The sequence below is a fragment of the Lontra canadensis genome, unplaced genomic scaffold (assembly GCF_010015895.1).
Source record: "Lontra canadensis isolate GAN:19392208 unplaced genomic scaffold, GSC_riverotter_1.0 scaffold4, whole genome shotgun sequence".
Taxonomy (NCBI): domain Eukaryota; kingdom Metazoa; phylum Chordata; class Mammalia; order Carnivora; family Mustelidae; genus Lontra; species Lontra canadensis.
In genome coordinates this window covers 32,810,736-32,833,201 of record NW_022630998.1, presented here as the reverse complement: position 1 = coordinate 32,833,201, position 22,466 = coordinate 32,810,736, and the positions used below count along the sequence as shown (strand labels likewise).

The window sequence follows — 22,466 nt, the reverse complement described above, 5'->3', positions numbered from 1 at the left end:
AACATGAAATGTTACAGTATGTTTATTGGCTGAATTCTGTGACGTAAGAACACGATCTCTACATTCTTATAAAAATTTAAACACACTATCCTTAGCATGGATATTAGTAGTTTTACTCCCAGAAAACTCTACATAAGCCAGTATTATCTTTGTGCCCATGGAGAAACTTGGGAGTTAAATTTACCATTTGATTTTAGAATCTGTTAGGGTTGATATAGCTCTTTCTTCCCAATTTTTCATTTTTCCCAAACCTAATTTTAATTGTCCTGTTCTACGTACATTGACAATTTTAAGCCACTTCAAATGCTTCTTTGAAGGCTTAACATAAATCACAACTGAAAAAGACCAACCCTAACTAAAGCATAAACAGACTGTCTGATTAATGTGTTAACCACCTTTCTCCAATATACATCAATCCCAGAGGACGGTAAGTCCTATGGTCATGATTTTCAATATAGAATATTCATACGGATTTTGGATTGCGGGAATCTAATACAAAATTAATACAAAGCACACAAACCCATTGCAGAAGTAATGTGAAACTCATTAGTTACTTTCCCTAAATACATCCAAACAGATAAGATTTTGAAGACTACCTTGTTTCTCATTTAATTAAAACTTTGAAGAAAAAATATTTACAATGACTTATAGACTCCTACATCAAGAGCTACCTAAATACAGAGCAAACTGGGAGGATTTAGGTCAAACACAGCTGAACTCCATTCAGCTCCAATTAGTCGAGTCTCTTGACTACAGAGCTGTTTTCTTAACATGAGGGGTTCTGCACGACGTGGTAAGATTTGCTGAGCACCAGAGTAATCTTTTGAGACACTAATCAAAAACATGATCCTATATTTTAAAAACACCAGAAGTGGTTTTAGGACAACAGAAGCACCTCAGCCACTAAAATTAGATTCTGTTATAAGGAAAATCACCTGCACAGCAAATCCTTTAACAGGTCGGCAACCAATAAATAGAAAATACTCTTTAAAAACTACCGCTGTTTCCAAATATCCCATTAGATGCTTCAACTGTAGTTCAACTATATGGAAAATAATAAGTTGCCATAAAGCTTTTGACTATGTGACAGTTGTCTTATGAAAAGAACACTGGTTCAAGCATGATGAACTTGGACCAAGCACACAGTAGGTACTTCTGTCACTCTAGCAGAGTAGTGTCTGACAATTGGGCAACTTTCAGTAAGACTTTACAGCCTAGCATAATAAATGATGACCAATATACTCAGTTCCCCTGAAATTAATCCAAGAAAGAGAGAACTTGAGTTAAAAATGTACTACAAATACATATGTCTAAAGCTGCCACTGGTCCAATAAACTAAAAGAATCCTTGCTAACCTTAACTGAACACATCAGCAAATACCAATGTTCTATTGAAGTGCATACAGTCAGATGAATATTATATATAACCACCTGTGATACATATATATTTCTCAGACATATATATGTGTGTGTGTGTAGTACTGATCGCCCAGAAGATTATACTTCTGAGAACATAATTAAAAAGCACATTCCTCGTTGCTTTTTAAATACAGGCTTTTCTACTGAAGTAAATAGAATATGAGAATATTACATTTTCCCCTAACGTCTAAAATTGGCATCAAAATTTCTAAACAGAAGAAAAAAAAAGCCTCAAAAAGCCACGTATTAGATATTCAAACTGTTCTAAGAAAACTAGATTAATAAATTAACTTGAATAAATAAGAGCACACATTCAGAACAGAATTGTATGTTTTGGTCAGCAACATGTGAACTAAAGGCAAAAATCTGCCAAGATTAAGGCAGGTTGTTGTTGTTTAAATATACAGTACAGTGTGTTTTCTTTTTTCCCCAAGTTCATTTAGCATTCATTCTGATGTTATCTAAAGTGCACTGCGAAGCTAAAATACAAGCTTCCTAATTAAGAAAAACTAGATGTCAGAGAAAGTTTCTTTTTAGAGCCTTCCTTATACCTACTAATGGCATTTTCTGTTTGCCTTCACATAAGTAGTGTAAGAGATGACTGCAACAATCACATGACTTTGGACACAAAGCATGAGGGCTGTCAGGGCGATAGCCGTTGTAAGGAATTACTTTCTTCTTCTGCTGGAGTCAATTTAAGTGTTGGCAGTTTCCGAGGAGGAAGCTGAGGGCTTTGGCGAAGATTGTCATCCATCTGTGGAACGTACAAAAGATACATCTGACTAATGGCGGTGGCACCACTTGTGTGGACTATGGTCTCCCAACCCAAACCATATCCTAGAAGAGTATAGAACCATATGGTTCCAGAACTGCCTGAGAAACCTTTTCCTTACAAATACTCACTCAAGAATTTGAAATGTACCCCAAATACCAGCTAACTCAGTATATGTATAAAAGCTATGTTGCTCGTCTTTGATGCCTTCACAAATTATAGTAATTTCATAAAATGAACTCAACCAGATCACAACTTGATTTAAGAGATCTTACGATAATAAGTGTAAAAGCAATACTTCTCACACATGGAGCTCCCCAGTTTACAAATCATGTTCACGTACAATACCTCTTTGATCTTGCCAACACAGCTGGGAAGGCAAAATGGAAGATGATCATTCCCTATTCTGCACATTAGCAAAACAGAGCTCAGAAAGGTTAAGAGATTTGCATTAGACTGCAAAGCTAGCATCATGAGCTGAAACTAGAGCCCAGGTCTTCTTATTCCAATACTACTGTTCTTTCAACTAGACCTCAGTGCCTCAGTGAAAATGACCTGTGCGCCCCTCAGGAGGATTTTAGCATCCCTGGAACACTGAGTCAGACCTCAGAAAGCTAGCTTTAAGCAGGGGCCCTAGGAATAGAGTGCTAGGTTCAGAACCTGCTGTTGAGCTCTCTGTCAGCTCAACTTCAGGAGACTTGAAAGCTGTTGCTCCCAAGGATCCCAAACCGACAGCATAGAGCATCTGATTACCCACTTGCTAAGTAGGCTTTTCTAGAGTTTTGAGCATGTGCAGAGCAAAACTCTCTCTTCTCTCCTCCAGATGCTCTTACAAAGCACAGAAGAAATGTCTCAATAGAGGTACATGCAACTTACAGGAAAGCAAAGAGAATAAAAGATTAACTTTCAATTTTCCAATAGAAAAAAGTATCCCTGGTGAACGCCTTGAATCAATTGTGTTTTCAGGCTTTTTTCTTACAAGAATTAAGTCCCTCAAATATTACTCTTTCTTTTTTTAAGCTCTAGATTTTCTGTCCAAATGGTGAACAATGGTAGCCAATAGGTTTGTTGTTCTAACACCGGTAGTCAACAGTGAACCACACTGAGAGCAGATGTGAAACAGGTGGACAGCAGAGTGCCTGACTTAGAGTTAGGAAGCTTTCATATATTGATGATGACCCAAGATAGAAGTGTACCAAGTGATACAACTGGGTGCCTCCTGGGTGCCCTTTCCGCACAGGTAGATATCTCGTGGTTCCCTCTACATGGCTGTCATGAATTTGCCACACAGAGAAAATGAAAACTCTACTGGATGGCCCCTATCTAGCAGTTAAGTGTCTAAAACAATCTGCATAATCTTTCTATGACCCACACTTAAACACTCAGCATATTTCCTCTCACGGGATTGACTGAGTTGGGCTAAGAAGATAAACTTGGCGTGCAGTCAGCCCACCTAAACTTTAGTACTGGTCTTTTACAATTTTTCTGCTCAGTTCTACTCACTACTCATGTTCTAACAACACATGAAATACTGTAAGAAGAAACAGAATGGTCATGCCAGAGAGAGGCAGAGGTTTCTGGATACTAGTACTACTAGTACTGGATTCAGAGTTCCATGTATCTCCTTCATTTGCAGCTGACTAACTACAGAGCCCATGCTGGAATCCAGTCTCCAGAGTTCAAATTCCCTCTCTGCTTCTAGCCAGCTGAATGACTTTAGGTAGGTGACATATACTACTCTCTAAGCGTCACTGTCCTCATCTGTAAAACAGGCCTGATGGAGTAGCTGCGCACATAGAGCTGCTGTGAGGACTAGGGAGACAACTCAAAAGCTCACACAACACGGTGCTGTTACTGAGACCTCAGGAACTGAGGGCCAGTGCTATCAGGCCAGAGTGCCTCACTGGTTAGTGAAAAAGGGAAGTATCATTCACTGGTATAAGAAAAAAAGCAAGTTCATCAGACATTTGGGGGGAAAATGCGTAAGTCTTTTGTATTTTTTCAACTAGAATCACCTTTGAAATTTCCATTACTGGCTATCTCCCCTATGTACTTCCTCAATATCTCTCTTATCAAATGAGCAAACCCAAAGTGGCAAAATATGCCCACTGATAAAAAAAAAACACCACCACCAAAAACCATAAGCGACATTAAGAACAGAGAAGGAAAGGAAGGAGAAAAAAAATAACACAGTTTAAGTAGAAGAAAGAAAAAGACATCATAGTGCTATTCAGAAAGGACAAGCACAGGTGCTTATGATCTCAAGAAGTATTATCCTTCAGAGAAAGAAACAGACAAGCAAAGAAGTGTTTTAGTTTTGTCTTTTTTTTTTTTAAGACCAGGCTTTTGGGTCTCCTAATTTGAAAAATCACTAATTATGTGGTAAAAGTAAACCCAATACCACTATCAAAGTAATCAGGCCACTACTGGCTTCAAAACATTGTATTATGTACAACTTTAATAAATGTATATTTGAGCAGCTTTATGAAAAAAATAAACTCTTACACAATATTAATTTCAGGAAGGAAAATACTAAACTACTATAAAATAATGGTTGAAATAAACTTGACCTTTTCAATCAAGTTGGATTCCTTATTTACAAGTTGTGTGAGTTTCTGCAGATTTGCATCTACTGTTTCTTGTCCAGCAGGAGAGATGCCTAAGAAGCCAGGACAGAAATCAGAAAGAAAATTTTGAAAGTCTTTAAAGCTGTTTAGACTGAAAGAATTTTGAGTCTCTCCACCCTCCCAAGTATGCCACCCTCCAAAAAAAATAAATAAACCAGGCAAAATGAAAAATGATTATGGGTTTAAAGGCAAAGTTAAAAGAGACAGTAATGCTCCCAAACCAAACCCTAAACAAAAAGACTAAATTAGTCTATTAAGTAGACAGCCAAGTGTTATGCAGTTAGCAAGTGTAGTTAGTCAAAGAGCACAGCAGTCCTCATAGCCTTCTCAAATTTGAGTTGTACCTTTTCCCCACTCATACCAAATAAGCCTTTAGTCACAACGACTGGGACAGCATTCTAAGGCAGCGACTCCGAAATGGCCCCCAACCAGGCATTCCCAGTATTTGGAGGGACTTAAAAAAATACAGATTCCTGGGCTCCATGCCTGTGAGATGCTAATTTAGTAAATCTGACAAAGGAGCCAAAATTCTGTATTTGTCCTCTAGCCAGGTTTGCTAATCACTGTCCCAGAGTAACAAGGCTGAACGGTACTTAGTTTCATGACTCTCAAACTGCTAACCCCTCGCTCTCTACCAAACACAAAACCCACCCTGAAAAACAAACTGTCCCTAAGCCAGTTACCCTTGCAACTTCTGTTTCTTTAAAAGGACAGTTTCTGCCAACTCTCCCAATACAAATCTCATATCCTGATCACTTAAGCACAAGGTTCCACACTCCCAAGGAACCATATCCTAAGTGACGGGTACCCTCTATTTACAATACCTCCAGTCTGATGCAATCAGTTTTCAAGTAGTGGAATCATGGGAGTGTACCTCCCCCAAATCAATCTGCTGCTGATTTCTGTTCACGCAGGAAAACGCTAGAAGCAACATTTAAAATAATTGCCCATTTGTGTTAGGATAAATGCTATCTTTCAGCAGCTATCTTTCAATAAATACCTGTGGTTAACTTTTAGAAGAAAATGATCCACTTCAAAGGGGCAATTTTTAAAGAAGAACAAGAGGCAAGAAATGTATAAAATCTAGAAGAACAGACAAAAGGCAAACATCTATTTCTCTATTTAAAGTAGAACTAACACATGGGAATAAATTCGGAAAAATGCAACTGTTTTAAGTGCTACAATTCAACATTTAAAGACAATACACAAATTTCTTCAATAAGTCATGAATTTTGCTTATACGTCCATTGGAAAATATGCAGATATTCTACACAAACACAGATTAGCTGAAGAGGGGCCAGCTTACCTCCAAGACTAAGCCTAAAATAACTATTTAGGATGTCATCACAAAAGCGGCACAGGTTGGAGAGCTGTTTCAGATGTTCTTGTAACTGAACTTTAGGAAAGCGTACTTTATAAAGTGGCGCGAGGAAACCAAACACATAGGCATCCAAGGTAGATGGCCTAAAAATAAATTAAGGATTTTTTAAAAAACACATAGGAAAATACTAACTTGGGATTATGTTAAAAATATTTTTTCTCAAATCCATCTGCCAATTCTGGGGTATATAATATAGCCTTTTAAAAGGTTTACTACATATTTTTGCTTATGAAAATGATGCAATGAATGAGGGTTATATTCAGTAGTTTTTTTTAATACTGTAACCATTTATTTTATTTAGAAGAAAAGTTATAAATTAAAGATGCATGTTTATTCACAAGTGTTACGTACAGATAGGAGACAGAGATATTTTAGGAGATATTTTAGATAGGAGCCTTAGATATTTTAAATTCACACAGATAGCAAGCATATGGAGTCAATGTTTGATTACCATGGACAGAAAAAGTTCACTAGAATAATCCATTAAATCTTTTTCTTAAAGTAAAAAACTCATAAAGGGGGGGCAAGAGGACTTGCTTTAGGTAACTCTTTATTGACTACATGCATACAAAACATCAGAATGACTTTGAAGGGAATGCACTCACGTATCTCCAAAGAAAAACTGAGATGTTCCCAATCTGTTTGACAGAAGATTTAGGCACTCCTTGGCATCTCTGTATATCTAATAAGGATAAAATAACAATTCAAAAGTAGGAAGGACGCTCTAGAACTCCTTTTAGGCAAGCATTTAGGTACTTTCATCTCTGCTGCTTCTCGTGTTCCTCCTCTGGAGGTCCCTTGCTTTGAAAGTAATGCCAACCATACCTGAGCTTCCACTTCTCGGAGGTGGTAGAGAGGAGGCTCTCCTCTGGTCAGAAGAATTCTATTTAGTGCTCCCTTAGACATCCTTCCAGGCAGAATCAAACTCAAGGGAAAAGGAATTCGTGAAGCAAACCATGGCTTTGTCACAGTAAAGTAATTGTCACTGTCAACCCAGAATGTGTGAAGCTGCAAAACAAACAAAAACAACTAAAAACCAAAACCAAACAAAACAAAAACAAAAAACAAACAACCCCCTCCAATCAAAAAACCAGAACAAAACCAAAAACAAACCCACTACAAGCATGTTCTTTTATTAAAAGAAAGGTCATCTGATCAAATGAAAGTTTTTGATAAACATCTTTGTCTAAAGTAGCTTCATCCAACTTTCCCAACTTGAATGACTCAAGTATAAAACAAGATTTTAAACACATGTATCTGTTGATTGCTGTATCCCACGCACCCAGAACAAGGCCTGGCATATATCCGCTCAATAAATATTTGTTGAATGAGTTATACTTAGCTGAATTCTATACTTGGGAGCAACAAGCTCCATCTTCCATAAATAAATTTATTTCCAAAATGACATTATCTTTCACTTCATTGTTTCATGTCCTAGTTGAATGTCTAACAATCCAGTTGCACAGTAACATAGAATCAAGATGAATACATACATGAAACTTCCTCTCTTAAGCCTTTTTCACTATGCTCCTTCTAAATAGACTGAAGTATATTTTTAGTAGTTCACTACAATACCAATGCTCACCACTGCAGGAAGAAGCTTCTCTTCGATGAGAGCAATGTAAGCCAGGGTATCTGCCCCCTGTTTTGCTGAGAGTTCATAATCAGCATTATATTTCTATTAGAAAACATACAACCAAAAAAACTTGAGAAGTCAAGGGCATCCGAAAACAGGGAAGCTAAATAATATTCTTCCTCAAAAATGGCAAGTATGATATTAAAAGGCAGAACGATAAATACAAAATCAGTGACAAATGCAGCTTGATGCAAATAAAGTTCTTAGCACAACATCACACACACGGTAAGGTCAATAAATATTGTTTTTTTTTTTTAACTGCTATTATTTAATGATTATTTATGACCTAAGTTTTGTTAATGCTTGCCATATAGTGCAAACTTAATAAATAGAAGCTATTATTTTTAACAATAAGGAAGAAGTTCTAATTGGATGCATTTTTCCCCATGAGAAAAGAAAGAAAACCCCCCAATTTAAAACAGTTCTAAATTTTGTTGACATAGGACTGACTTTTTTAAGAAAAGTATTGTCAAAACCAATTATAACTTTGGTATTTATAGAAGTCTTTACATGTTTAAATATTCTGGATACATTATACAAATCTTTACATGCTTGCCCATTTTAGATACATTACTTCATGAAACATTTAATTGCAACTCTCCAGTTAAGTGTTCTTTAAAAATAAAATAGTTGCTAGCTGGTGGGAACTCAGATGTCATATGCAGCAGAAAGTGTGTAGCAGCTTGTGACTAAATTGACAATCGTATCAGTAAGTGTAATCGTGAAGATGGCTTCATTGAATCTGCTTATGTCTAAACTTAAATCCAGAATAGTATATGAAAATATAAATTGAGTGTACTTCACTATATAACTTTCATATCACAATACAACTCGTGATTCAGAGCAGTAATTCTCAAGTCCACTTTTATACCAAACCTGAGGTATCTCCAATTATCTACTGATTTGATTTAAAAAAATTAAAAAAAAACTTTACAATGTTTTTATTTTTGTTGTTTTTAAGTAACATGCAGGGAACATGTTAAAAATGAACCACCCACCTGTTTTCTTAAAAAGTTTAGTATTTTTGCAGGCTGAGAAACAATGTTGTCTTCAGTTGTCAAAATTGGTACATCTCCTATAACCAAAAACAGTTCACATACAAGGAAATGTTTCTACTTCCTCTGAAGGGATTCTGGTCCCCTAAAAACTACAGCTGCATTTGGAGGGGGAAAATGAGTACGCTCATCTTAGTTTTTTGCAATTTCACAATGCAGTTTTGGAGAACACTGTCATTTCTCGTAATTTCCATTGATCTCGCTTATATTTTAAAGTATTACTCAGAATGATTAAACCATAAGCAACACACAGCCAAGGTCATCGTAAGAAGAAACTAAACCCCAAGGTATTCCATGGCTGCATGCCTCACAGGTTTAAATTCATCGAGGAAGGGGGAGTAATTTCAAAAACAGCAGGAAAGTGTATTAAAATGTTTACACTGTACCTCTTGAACCTCTCCAGGTGTTATCTATGACATTGACTTTCAAGGGTGCACCAGAAAATTTGGCATAAGCCTGAAACAAAGTTTGCAATAAAACATTAGGCTTGAGTACGTAGCGCAAATCTACAGAGCAACTTTACAGCCTGGTCCCCCTAAGGCAGAAACGCCTGACACGCGGGCTGTGTTCCTCTCCGGCTGTCTAGCAGAGCGTCAGCTGCCCATCTTTCGGGGACTCTGTCCCCCCAAAGGTCCCCCAAAGGTCGGGGGGTGCAGAGCTGGGCGCGCGTGCACCCAGCTTTGGCTTTTCATTCCACCGCCCAGAAAGCTCTGCAAGGCTGAGAAGACTCGGAGCCAAGTAGGAAAGCCATGACTCTTCCGCCAGGCCTTGGCGGGGTCACAGGCCAGGCTGTGACTCCAGGGTAAGGAACCCAGTGCAGTGCAGCGAGAAGCTCCCCGGCCACTCTCGGCCCTGCAGCGCCGCAGGGAACCGCGGCGAGCCGCGGAGACCAGACCCAGCCAGCCTCGCGCCTCTGGCCCCGCCCATCTTTCCTGCGCCCTGGCCCGCGAGGCGGCCTCACCATCACCACCAAGGACTCGCTGTGCACCGATGGGAGCCCCCAGCCACCTCCCCAGCAACTGAGCTCCAAGGGGGCCGCCATCTTGCCGGGGTCGACCTTTGCTACACCGGAAGTACTTAGCGGCCCAATTTCCGGCACGTTGAAACACGGGGCGGGGCGGAGCGGAGGGAGGGAAAAGTACCTTTGGACTGTGAAGAGGTGTGGCAAGGAGAGGTGGGGGGGGGGCGGTTAAAAGTGCATTCACCTTAGCTAATTGAATTTAAATTTAAAAATAATAATAAATAAAAAATAAAAGCCCACTTAGAATCAGCCTGGCCTAATGGTTAAGAATCCTGGCCCTTAAGATACGTCTTGCCAGACAGTCCTCAAATATTTACTGGAAGTCAAGTGTGCTCCAGACCGTTTGAACATTACTACCTTGGGCCTAAACTAGCCCATTTGTAAAATAGGCAGGATCGTTGTGTTTTTAAAAATTATGACACAGGGAGAAATAAGTTGACATACAATAGGCACTCAATAATTGTTCAACGCCTTACCCCATACACTTGGCTTTTGTCTCATTCCACTCTCAGTCTTAATTATGTCACCCTCATGTTCACTTGCTCCACTCTCCTTAGAGGTAACCCTATTACTGAAACTTGTTAAGTGAATTCTGCCTTTTTCAGACAGGAATATCTCCTTTCTCTGCCACTGCTCCCTCAAAACAGAGCTTAACTGTCACCTTCTCTGGGATGATTTTACCAAGTTAGGAACTTTGGCATTCCGGCAGACCCTTGTACACGCTTAAATTGTGGCTTCTATTCCATACAGATTTTTTGCCTTTCACTGTACTGAAAATTCTCTGAAGACAGAACAGGGCTGGCTCCATAGATGTGAGACCTGTGTAGTCACACAGGGCCCTGTGCATAGAAGAGCCCAGAACTGCCTTAATGTTCTGCTGCCATTGTCTTGAAATTCTTAACTTTTTAACAAGGGGCTCCCATTTTTATTTTCTCCTGGGCCCTACAGATCATATAGCCACCCAACCTGTGGGCATGAACCAAATGTTTTTTGAAAATCACACTGACAGTTTCTCAGAGAAACTGTCAAGGAGGAATAATAGGCCTTCAGAATGCCATGATCCTATTAGACTTAGAGGGTCCTGGAGTTGGGACTTGGTTCCTGGGTCCTTCTTCTAGAAGGTACAACAGTATTTCTGGGATACCCTCGCAGTCATTTCTCCAAGTTCTTTCCTTAACTCTGCCACATTGAAGTAGCTGGGTCCCCTTAAACAACTGTAAGCTCAAAAGAAACCTCTGCAAATTTTCATAAAATTACAATTCAACAAAGAATTGATAGGCATTCCCTAGGGTCAGATGGTTTATTTAGCCATCTAAATTATAGCATCGATCTGCTAAAGTTGTTTTTTTTTTCATGTTTCAAAAGCAAAAGTTCTCAGAAATGGGAAGGATAAAGTATATCAAAGGTGGGAATCAATTGATAATACTTTATAAATGAGAAATGCTTAATAAATGTTCATTGAAGCCAAATATCAAAAGATTTATTGAGCAGCTCTGTATCCAAGACACTATAAGGCTCTGGGAGAAACAGAAATAAATAAGACTTGAATTCTATTCTCATGAGTCTATAGTCCACACAGGAAACATACAACTAAGTGTAAGAAGTCAGATTATCATGAGTAACATTAGAGACACAACTAAAATACTATGGAAGCACAAACCAGGAATGATGCATCCTCTCTGGGATCAGCAGAGGCTGTCTGTTCAGTCTTAAGTGTAAAGAAAGTAATTCAACTTTCAGATTCAAGAAATAGGACTTTCCTGTCTTGGGGGTTAAAATCCTAAGTCATAAAACTCAGAGTCTATATACTGCAATCAGGCATTTAAAGTAATCATATGCAGCTTGGGGCACCCGGGTGGCTTAGTCAGTTGAGCATCTGACTCTTAATTTTGGCTCAGGTCATGATCTCAGAGCCATGAGATTGATCCCACATCAAGCCCCACATGGGGCTCTGCATTCAGCACAGTCTGCTTGTTCTCCCTCTGCTTCTCCCCTGGCTCACTCACTCACTCTCTCTTGCTCTCAAATAAATAAAGTCTTTAAAATAATCATACACGGAGAATGTGGATTACCTAAGTCTTGTTTGCATGGTGGAGGGGAGTAGGTAATGGCTGCACATTTTTGTGGACATCTAATATAATTAGTCAGTTCAGACTTCTCCCTTATTGCTGCTGTTACATATGACAATTTCATTTGTGTTAAAGAGAAATTAAATCTCTCCTCTTAGCATCAAATTGAGACGGAAAATAGCAGGCTATTGCATCTGATGAGAGAATCCTTACACACATGTTTATTTGTGTCTATTTAATATCTTTTATTGTCGCAATTCCTCCTGAGAGTCTGCATTTGCTAGATTGAATTTTAAAACCCTAGCACAGCTGATTGCACAACCAGGCTGAATGTTGTTCCAGAGAAGCACATAGAAAGTTGAAACCTTCAGAAATTATGCCCAGTATGGATAGTTGGCACCTGTGCCTTTTTCTGGCTGCTAAAGCGTGTTGTTCAGAGTTCATCAAGATCATAATTTCAGATTCCTACCAGGAAACATATTATCTGCAAAACATTCACATATGTGTGGGATGACTTGAATTGCAGCTTTATGATGAGTATTCCAGACAATGTTTTCTCTTAAAAAGAAATAATATTATTTTTTCAAAAGATGGATATTAAAAATGGCTTCATCTAGTGATAGTCATGTGAACTCAAGGGACCTGACCTTGGCATCTATTTCTATCCCTCCTGTGTTTTCTAACTTGAAAGCCATGGTGCAAGTTCTATTAGGATCTTTTTGTCTGAGTGATTAAGAATCTGTGAAATGGTACTGTCACCAAAGATGAAAGGTTTCTGACAAGTGATCATGCAGTATGGTCATTCATGAGAAAGTTGAAGTAAAGATGCTTGAATGTCCCTTTCAACTCTAAACTTCTATAATTTAGTTCTGTGTTCAGGTATAAAATCCTTAGGGAAGAGAAGCAAACACTGGGTAGAATTCAGAAGAGTTGGTTTCTGAGTTTGCCTCTAATTAACCATAAGACCAGAGCCAGTCATTTTACCTTTATTCCTCAACTCATTCACTTATGAAGTGAAGGTTCTTTTAGCTATGGGACACACACTATCATGCTATGTGTAAAAAGCAATTAATAATAGTTTACATTCGTGAACAATTTCTACATGCCAGAAACTGTCTTATGTATCTGACGTAAATTATTTGATCTTCATTAGGTAAGTACTGTTACATTCCCCTGTTTTCAAGGGAGGGAAGTTAAGGCACAGAGATGTTCATTAACCTTCCCAAGCTCACCTAGCCAATAGATGATAGAAGCAGAATTTGAACCCAGGCCATCTGGGCTTGTACTCTTAATCATACTGTCATACTGTCATACTGCTGGTAGCCTTCTAAGTAGTTCATTAAAAAATCCTAGTTTCACTCAAAGTGAAGTTATTAATGCCATGATAGTACTATCATGACCTGTTTCAATAATATTTATTTAGTATTAAGGGATTAAATAAGTTCCTTAAGCCACTTCTGTATGCACAGCATACACTGCTGGGCTAATAGGGAATTAAAACTTATGTTCATTGTTCATGATTTCAGAGGGATCATTGACAAGACCTACATAATTGAGGTAACTAGAGTTAATTAGGAGAACCATTTTGTCAAGTAGACCCCAAGTCTAATGTAGTTTTAGACAAAGGACTTTAATGTATTGCTTTGCTTGGCAAAGGTCTAATGAAGAGGTAGGACTTCAGCTGACCTTGCGTGAAGGCTGGGTACATTGGATTTAGATTGGCACAGGGAAGGGATTCCCATGGGCTCTGCTACATTAGTTAAGTTGTAGAGATGGGAATGACTGTGGCAAAGAATGTTAAATAAATGGATGCTGAATCTGATAATAAGCTGGAGACTTATCAGGAAGATTGTTGATTGACTAACTTGAGAATCAGAATTGGTGATATCAGAAGGCATAGAGATATATAGTTTTGAGAAGGTAAAAGTCTAAATACAGTATCAACAGATGTACCTAGTCAGGGATGGAAGGTGCATGGACACCATAGGACAAAGGGTTTTATGAATCCATCAGCTGTCTTAAATGAAGCAAAATGTTGTGTAAAATGAATTGAGGAAATTCTGGTGAATATTATTAGAAGAAAATCACCTGGAACACTTGTACTGAGCATTTTTCATTGAATAGGCTGTTAGAAATCTAATTTCATGGGATTGCTGAAGAGCAGGGTATTAGGAATAGGGGCAAGTATAAGATCATGAGGCATATGGCAGATAAAGGAAAGGAATGGAATAGAAACAGAAGACTCAAGATAAATGTTTTGAAGGAGATGACAAGGTGAATCTACATACATATGAAGACAAAATTGGCTACTAGTGAGCAAAGTCTGAAGATGTCAGAGAGAAAAATGCCTAGTATCCTATTCCAAGGGTTCTCAGAATTACCCTAAGAGGGGAGAGGCTGAGATTAGGAATAAGAATGGTGGAACTAGCACTGAAAATGAGAGGGGCTTTCTCTCTGACAGTAAAGGAAGGTCCAAGGAAAGAATGGGATGCTGAGCTAGCCCAAACCAGTTACCTTCAAATCTCTCTGTTAAACTAGAAAACAAATCAAAAGAGTCTGAGAGAGGGATTGGGACTTTAAAGAGAAAGGGAATAATTTAGAGAATGTATCGGGGAGTTCGTAAAAAGTAAATGGGGGGGCACCTGTGTGGCTCAGTCGGTTAAGTGACCAACTCATAATTTCAGCCCAGATCAGGATCTCAGTGTTGAGATAGAGCCCCGCATCTGCCTCTGTACCCAGCTCAGAATTTACTTGGAATTCTTTCCGTCTTCCTCTCCCTCCCCTGTCCCACCCCCCTCCCCCACTCATCATAAGCCACATGCCTAAACGTGCACAACTCTCTCTCTCTCTCACTCTCTCGCAAATAAATAAGTAAACAAATTCTCTTTTAAAAGAAAAAGTGAATGGAAACATTGCCAATAATGGAAAAGGTCAAATTTAAATTAGTATGATGGAGACAAATCAAGCAAGAGCCATGGACAGACTAATAATTAAGTTCCCTTTCAGTTATTCTTTAAATATTTATTCAACCTTTTTTTAAATTGAAATGAAGTTAGCTAGAGAAGGTAACAGGATCAATTTAAATTTTACCACTTCCATCTATTAGAAGTCCTATATGGAGACCTGGGTTCTAGTACCACTTAAAGTGTGGTCCTGAGGATAACAGAGAAGAGAGAGAAGATCCTATGAATTGAAAGAAGATAGAACCTATAGCTTCAGCAGTGGGGCTCAGCCATCTTTAAGTCTAATTAGGTTAGTAACATTGTGTGGCTTCCTCCAATGGTACTTTGTTGCCCAGAAGTTTAAATAGGGGGCCAGCTTCATTTATTCGTTTGGTGCAGAGGCTGCCAGGCACATGGTATATATTGAAAGGGATTCATTTTGTTCTTCCAACATAGTGAACCTGATGTCTATGTTTTATATGAAAAAGAATTAAATGAATTAAAGGACATAGCAATCAAACAGGAAAATTCTATTTTTTAAATTTTGGGGGGGATTTTTAAAATTTATTTACCCAAGAAACAGAGAGAGAGAGAGGGAGAGAGAGAGCGCACAAGGAAGGGGAAGGCAGAAGGAGAGGGACAAGCAGACTATCTGCTGAACGGGGAGCCCAACATGGAGCTCGATCCCAGGAACCTGAGATCATGACCTGAGCTGAAGGCAGAGGCTTAACTGACTGAGCCACCCAGGAGCCCCTGGAAAATTCTATCTTAAAGGTGAGGATGGCTTTAAAAATGGAGGGTGGGAGAGCTGGGTGACTCAGTCATTACATGTCTGCCTTCGTCTCAGGTCTTGATCCCAGGGTCCTGGGATTGAGCCCTGCATCAGGCTCCCTGATCTGCCAGAAGCCTGCCTCTCCCTCTGCTATTCCCCCTGCTTGTGTTCTCTCTCTCTGTGTGTGTCTCTCTGTCAAATAAATAAAATATTTAAAAAAAAAGTGAAGATGGTAAAGATCCTAAAAGGAAATAAGGTTTTTATATTTCACTCAAAGTGACAAAGAATCATATGCCAGGAGAGGGTGGTAAGTTATACATGTATATTGTAATACCGAGCAATCACTAAGAAGAGGATACAAAGAGATATGCACAATAACACTAAATAAGCCTAAATAGAAATCTAAAAATGTGAAGACCAAAAACTGTGCACAAGTGTTCATAGGAGCTTTACTCCTGATTGCCAAAAACTGGAAAAAAAACAAATGTCCTTCCATAGGTAGGTAATTAAACAAACTGGCTCATCTTTAACTCGGCAATAAAAAGGAATGAAATATTGATACATACAACTTGGATAAATCCACAGGCAATTATGCTAAGTGAAAAAAAATTCAAAGGGTTAAATAAGGTATCATTACATGTATATAATATTCTTTTTTAAATTAATTATTTTTATTAACACATAATGTATTATTTGCCCCAGGGGTACAGGTCTGTGAATCGCCAGGCTTACACATTTCACAGCACTCACCATAGCACATACCCTCCCCAATGTCCATAACCCAACCACCCTCTCCATACCCCCTTCCTCCCAGCAACCCTCAGTTTGTTTTGTGGATTAAGAGTCTCTTATGGTTTGTCTCCCTCCTGACCCCATCTTGTTACATTTTTTCCCTTCCCCCCCCCCCCCCCCCCCCCCCGGACTCTCAAATTCTTCATATCAAGGAGATCATATGGCAACTGTCTTTCTCTGATTGACTTATTTTACTCAGCATAATACCCTCTAGTTCCATCCATGTCATTGCAAATGGCAAGATTTCATTTCTTTTGATGGCTGCATAGTATTCCATTGTATATATATATACCACCTCTTCTTTATCCTTTCATCTGTTGATGGACATCTAGGTTTTTTCCATAGTTTGGCTGTTGTGGACATTGCTGCTATAAACATTCAGGTGCATATGCCCCTCAGATCACTACATTTGTATCTTTAGGATAAATACCCAGTAGTGTGATTGCTGGGTCATAGTGTAGCTCTATTTACAACTTTTTGAGGAACCTCCATGCTGTTTTCCAGCGTAGCAACACCAGATTGCATTCCCACCAACAGTGTAGGAGGGTTCCCCTTTTTCTGCATCCTCCCAAACATCTGTCATTTCCTGACTTGTTAATTTTAGCCATTCTGACTGGTGTGAGGTGGTATCTCATTGTGGTTTTGATTTGTATTTCCCTGATGCCGAGTGATGTGGAGAATTTTTTTCATGTGTCTGTTGGCCATCTGGATGTCTTCTTTGCAGAAATGTCTGTTCATGTCCTCTGCCCATTTCTTGATTGGATTATTTGTTCTTTGGGTGTTGAGTTTGATAAGTTCTTTATAGATTTTGGATACTAGCCCTTTATCTGATAGGTCACCTGCGAATATCTTCACCCATTCTGTCAGTTATCTTTTGGTTTTGCTTACTGTTTCCTTTTCTGTGCAAAAGCTTTTGATCTTCATGAAGTCCCAAAAGTTCATTTTTGCCCTTGCTTCCCTTGTCTTTGATGATGTTTTTAAGAAGAAGTTGCTGCAGCTGAGGTCGAAGAGGTTGCTGCCTGTGTTCTTCTCAAGGATTTTGATGGATTCCTGTCTCACATTGAGGTCTTTTATCTATTTTGAGTCTATTTTTGTGTGTGGTGTAAGGAAGTGGTCCAGTTTCATTTTTCTGCATGTGGCTGTCCAATTTTCCCAATACCATTTGTTGAAGAGACTGTCTTTTTTCCAGTGGACATTCTTTCCTGCTTTGTCAAAAATTAGTTGACTGTGGAGTTGAGGGTCTATTTCTGGGCTCTCTATTCTGTTCCATTGATCTATGTGTCTGTTTTTGTGCCAGTACCATACTGCCTTGATGATGACAGCTTTGTAATAGAGTTTGAAGCCTGGAATTGTGATGCCACCAACTTTGGCTTTCTTTTTCAACATTCCTCTGGGTACTCAGGGTCTTTTCTGGTTCCATATAAATTTTAGGATAATTTCTTCCATTTCTTTGAAATATTGATGGTATTTTGATACAGATTGCATTAAATGTGTAGATTGCTTTAGGTAGCGTAGACATTTTCACAATATTTGTTCTTCCAATCCATGAACATGGAACACTTTTCTATTTCTTTGTGTCTTCCTCGACTTCTTTCATGAGTACTTTATACTTTTCTGAGTACAGATTTTTTGCCTCTTTCATTAGGTTTATTCCTAGGTATCTTATTGTTTGGGGAGCAATTATAAATGGGATTGACTCCTTAATTTCTCTATCTTCTGTCTTGCTGTTTGTATATAGAAATGCAACGGATTTCTGGGCATTGATTTAATATCCTGACACTTTACTGAATTCCTGTATGAATTCTAGCAGTTTGGGAGTGTAGTCTTTTGGGTTTTCCACAGAAAGTATCATATTGTCTGCAAAGAGTGAGAGTTTGACTTCTTCTTTGCTGATTCGGATGCTTTTATCTCTTTTTGTTGTCTGGTTGCTGAGGCTAGGATTTCTAGTACTATGTTGAATAGCAGTGGTGATAGTGGATATCCCTGCCATGTTCCTGACCTTAGGGGAAAAGCTCTCAGTTTTTCCCCATTGAGAATGATGTTAGCTGTGGGTTTTTCATAGATGGCTTTGGCAGTATTGAGGTATGTACCCTCTATCCCTACACTTTGAAGAGTTTTGATGAAGAAAGGATGCTGTATTTTGTCAAATGGTTTTTCAGCATCTATGGAGAGCATTTTATGGTTCTTGTTCTTTCTTTTATTAATGTATTGTATCACATTGATTGATTTGTGGATGTTGAATCAATCTTGTAGCCCTGGAATAAATCCCACTTGGTCATGGTGAATAATCCTTTTAAGGTATTGTTGGATCCTATTGGCTAGTATTTTGGTAAGAATTATTGCATCCGTGTTCATCAAGGATATTGGTCTGTAATTCTCTTTTTGATGGGGTCTTTGTCTGGTTTGGGGATCAAGGTAATGCTGGCCTCATAAAATGAGTTTGGAAGTTTTCCTTCCATTTCTATTTTTTGGAACAGTTTCAGGAGACTAGGTATTAATTCTTCTTTAAATGTTTGGTAGAATTCCCCCGGGAAGCCGTCTGGCCCTGGGCTCTTGTTTATTGGGAGATTTTTGATAACTGCTTCAATCTCTTTACTGGTTATGGGTCTGTTCAGGTTTTCTATTTCTTCCTGATTCAGTTTTGGCAGTTTATGTGTCTCTAGGAATGCATCCATTTCTTCCAGGTTGTCAAATTTGCTGGCGTAGAGTTGCTCATGATATATTCTTATAATTGTTTTTCTTTGGTGTTGGTTGTGATCTCTCCTCTTTCATTCATGATTTTATTTATTTCGGTCCTTTCTCTTTTCTTTTAGATAAGTCTGTCCAGGGGTTTATCAATCTTATTAATTCTTTCAAAGAACCAGCTCCTAGTTTCGTCGATTTGTTCTACTGTTCTTTTGGTTTCTATTTCATTGATTTCTATTCCTTATTATTTCTCTTCTCCTGCTGGGTTTAGGCTTTCTTTGCTGTTCTTCCTTCAGCTCCTTTAGGTGTAGGGTTAGGTTGTGTACTTGAGACCTTTCTTGTTTCATGAGAAAGTCTTGTATGGCTATGTACTTTCCTCTCCGGACTGCCTTTGCTGTGTCCTTAAAGATTTTGAACAGTTGTGTTTTCATTTTCATGTTTTCATGAATTTTGTCAATTCTTCTTTAATTTCCTGGTAGAACCCTTCATTCTTCAGCAGGATGTTCTTTAGCCTCCATGTATTTGAGTTCTTTCCAACTTTCCTCTTGTGATTGAGTTCTAGCTTCAGAGCATTGTGGTCTGAAAATATGCAGAGAATGATCCCAATCTCTTCGTACCAGTTGAGACCTGATTTATGACCCAGGATGTGATCTATTCTGGAGAATGTTCCATGTGCACTAGAGAAGAATGTGTATTCTGTTGCTTTGGGATGGAATGGCCTCAATATATCTGTGATGTCCATCTGGTCCAGTGTGTCATTTAAGACCTTTATTTCTTTGTTGATCTTTTGCTTGGATAATCTGTTCATTTCAGTGAGGGGGGGGTGTTAAAGTCCCCTACTATTATTGTATTATTGTTGATGTGTTTCTTTGATTTTGTTATTAATTGGTTTATATAGTTGGCTTCTCCCATGTTAGGGCATAGATATTTAAAATTGTTAGATCCCCTTGTTGGACAGACCCTTTGAGTATGATATAGTATCCTTCCTCATCTCTTACTATAGTCTTTGGCTTAAAATCTAATTGATCTGTTATAAGGATTGCCACCCCAGCTTTCTTTTGATGTCCATTAGCATGGTAGATTGTTTTCCACCCCCTCACTTTAAATCTGGAGGTGTCTTTGGGTCTAAATTGAGTTTCTTGTAGACAACATTTTGATGGGATTTGTTTTTTATCCATTCTGATACCCTGTGTCTTTTGATTGGGCATTTAGCCCATTTACATTCAGGGTAACTATTGAAAGACATGAATTTAGTGCCATTGTATTGCCTGTAAGGTGGCTGTTGCTATATATTGTCTCTGTTCCTTTTTGGTCTACTACTTTTAGGCTCTCTCTTTGATTAGGGGATCCCTTTTAATATTTCCTGTAGGGCTGGTTTGGTGTTTGCAAATTCCTTTAATTTTTGTTTGTCCTGGAAGCTTTTTATCTCTCCTTCTATTTTCAATGACAGCCTAGCTGGATAAAGTATTCTTGGCTGCATATTTTTTCTCATTTAGTGCTCTGAATATATCATGCCAGTTCTTTTTTTTTTTTTTTTAAGATTTTATTTATTTATTTTACAGACAGAGATCACAAGTAGACAGAGAGGCAGGCAGAGAGAGAGGAGGAAGCAGGCTCCCCGCCAAGCAGAGAGCCCGATGCGGGGCTCGATCCCAGGACTCTGGGATCATGACCTGAGCTGAAGGCAGCGGCTTAACCCACTGAGCCACCCAGGCACCCCCCCCCCCTTTTTTTAAGAATCATGCCAGTTCTTTCTGGCCTGCCAGGTCTCTGTGGATAAGTCTGCTACCAATCTAATATTTCTACCACTGTATATTACAGACTTCTTGTCCCAAGCTGCTTTCAGTATTTTGTCTTTGTCACTAAGACTAGTAAGTTTTACTATTAGGTGATGGGGTATGGACCTATTTTTATTGATTTTGAGGGGGGTTCTCTGTGCCTCCTGGATTTTGATGGTTGTTGCCTTTGCCATATTAGGGAAATTCTCTACTATAATTTACTGCAATATACCTTCTGCCCCTCTCTCTCCTTCTTCTCCTTCTGGAATCCCATTTATTCTAATATTGTTTCATCTGATGGTATCAATTATCTCTCCAATTCTCCCCTCATGGTCCAGTAGTTGTTTGTCTCTCTTTTGCTCAGCTTCTTTATTCCCCATCATTTGGTCTTCTCTATCACTAATTCTCTCTTTTGCCTCATTTATCCTGCAGTCAGAGCCTCCATTCTTGATTACACCTCATTAATAGCGTTTTTGATCTCTGCTTGGTTAGATTTTAGTTCTTTTATTTCTCCAGAAAGGGCTTTTATTTCTCAAGACAGTGTTTCTCTAATATCTTCCATGCCTTTTTCGAGCCCAGCTAGCACCTTGAGAATCATCATTCTGAACTCCAGATATGACATATTGCCAATGTCCATATTGATTAGGTCCCTAGCTGTTGGTATTGTCTCTTGTTCTTATTTTTGTGGTGACTTTTTGTCATTTTATCCCAGTAAGAATATATGAACAAGAGAATAAAATACGAAAAGGCTGGCAAAGACCCCAGAAAAATGTAAGCTAACCAAATCAGAAGAGACCCCAAACAAGGGAGGAGAAGAAAGGGGGTAAAAAGAAATTTCATATATGTATATGTATATATGAAATTTATACACACACACACCAACATACACACACATATATATGACTGGTGAATAGAACAGAGCCACCCACTTGATTTTGGGTGTATTTTGGTCTCAGGAGAAACTACCTCCCAAAATTTTAAAGAAAGAAAAACGTATATATATATACAAAAATAAGAGTAAACATGATGAAGGAATGGAATATGCCTGTAAAGATGAAAATTTTTTTAAAAATTCTAAAAAAGGAATTGATAAGATAAGTTGGTTGGACAAAAAAAGAAGGAAGAAAAAAAAAAAAGAGGAGAGTATGTGCTCAGGCTGGAGACTAGGACAAAGTCCTGTGCTAGATTTAGAGTATATCTTGATCTATTAGAAGAAATTGTATCCCAAATTTTTTTACAAAAAATGAAAACCCTATACGTATACAAAAAATAAGGTTAAATACAATGAAGGATAAAATATGACTATAATAATGAAGGTTTAAAAAGATTTTTTTTATAAAGGTATTATTAGGATAAACTAGTTAAAAATGTTAAAAGAAGAAAGAGGAAAAGTTTTAAAAAAATTAGAAGAAGAAAAAAATAAAATTAAAAAATTTAACTTTGCAAGACTAAAGGATCATGGGGAGAAAGCCATGAATTCCATGCATTGCGTTCCCCTCCCCTGGAATTCCATTGTTC

At 38.4% G+C, this 22,466-nt stretch overlaps 1 protein-coding gene across 2 annotated transcripts; it reads right to left on the bottom strand.

Moving 5' to 3' along the window:
- Nucleotides 1-1,469: 1,469 nt before the first annotated feature.
- On the bottom strand, nucleotides 1,470-9,945 carry MTX3 (metaxin 3). Of its 2 annotated transcripts, XM_032847732.1 has the most exons (9): nucleotides 9,851-9,945; nucleotides 9,276-9,345; nucleotides 8,833-8,909; nucleotides 7,784-7,876; nucleotides 7,024-7,206; nucleotides 6,804-6,880; nucleotides 6,124-6,281; nucleotides 4,761-4,849; nucleotides 1,470-2,172 (listed from the first exon to the last, which is right to left on the bottom strand). In XM_032847732.1, exons 1-9 carry the CDS (start codon nucleotides 9,929-9,931, stop codon nucleotides 2,062-2,064), a joined length of 939 nt encoding a protein of 312 aa, XP_032703623.1. In that variant the 5' UTR covers nucleotides 9,932-9,945; the 3' UTR covers nucleotides 1,470-2,061. The 2 variants fall into 2 exon arrangements, with proteins under 2 accessions (XP_032703623.1, XP_032703628.1); XM_032847737.1 differs by lacking the exon at nucleotides 4,761-4,849 and having other exon boundaries at nucleotides 2,067-2,172.
- Nucleotides 9,946-22,466: the final 12,521 nt, after the last annotated feature.

What these genes read in the sequence shown, in the direction of transcription:
- MTX3 (XM_032847732.1), bottom strand. Translation starts at nt 9,931, where the DNA reads ATGGCGGCCCCCTTGGAGCTCAGTTGCTGGGGAGGTGGCTGGGGGCTC. An exon ending in TAAACTTTTTAAGAAAACAG is followed by an intron (nt 7,877 to 8,832) that starts GTGGGTGGTTCA and finishes GTTTTCTAATAG; the next exon opens with AAATATAATGCTGATTATGA. An exon ending in AATCCAACTTGATTGAAAAG is followed by an intron (nt 2,173 to 4,760) that starts GTCAAGTTTATT and finishes TACGTTCCACAG; the next exon opens with ATGGATGACAATCTTCGCCA.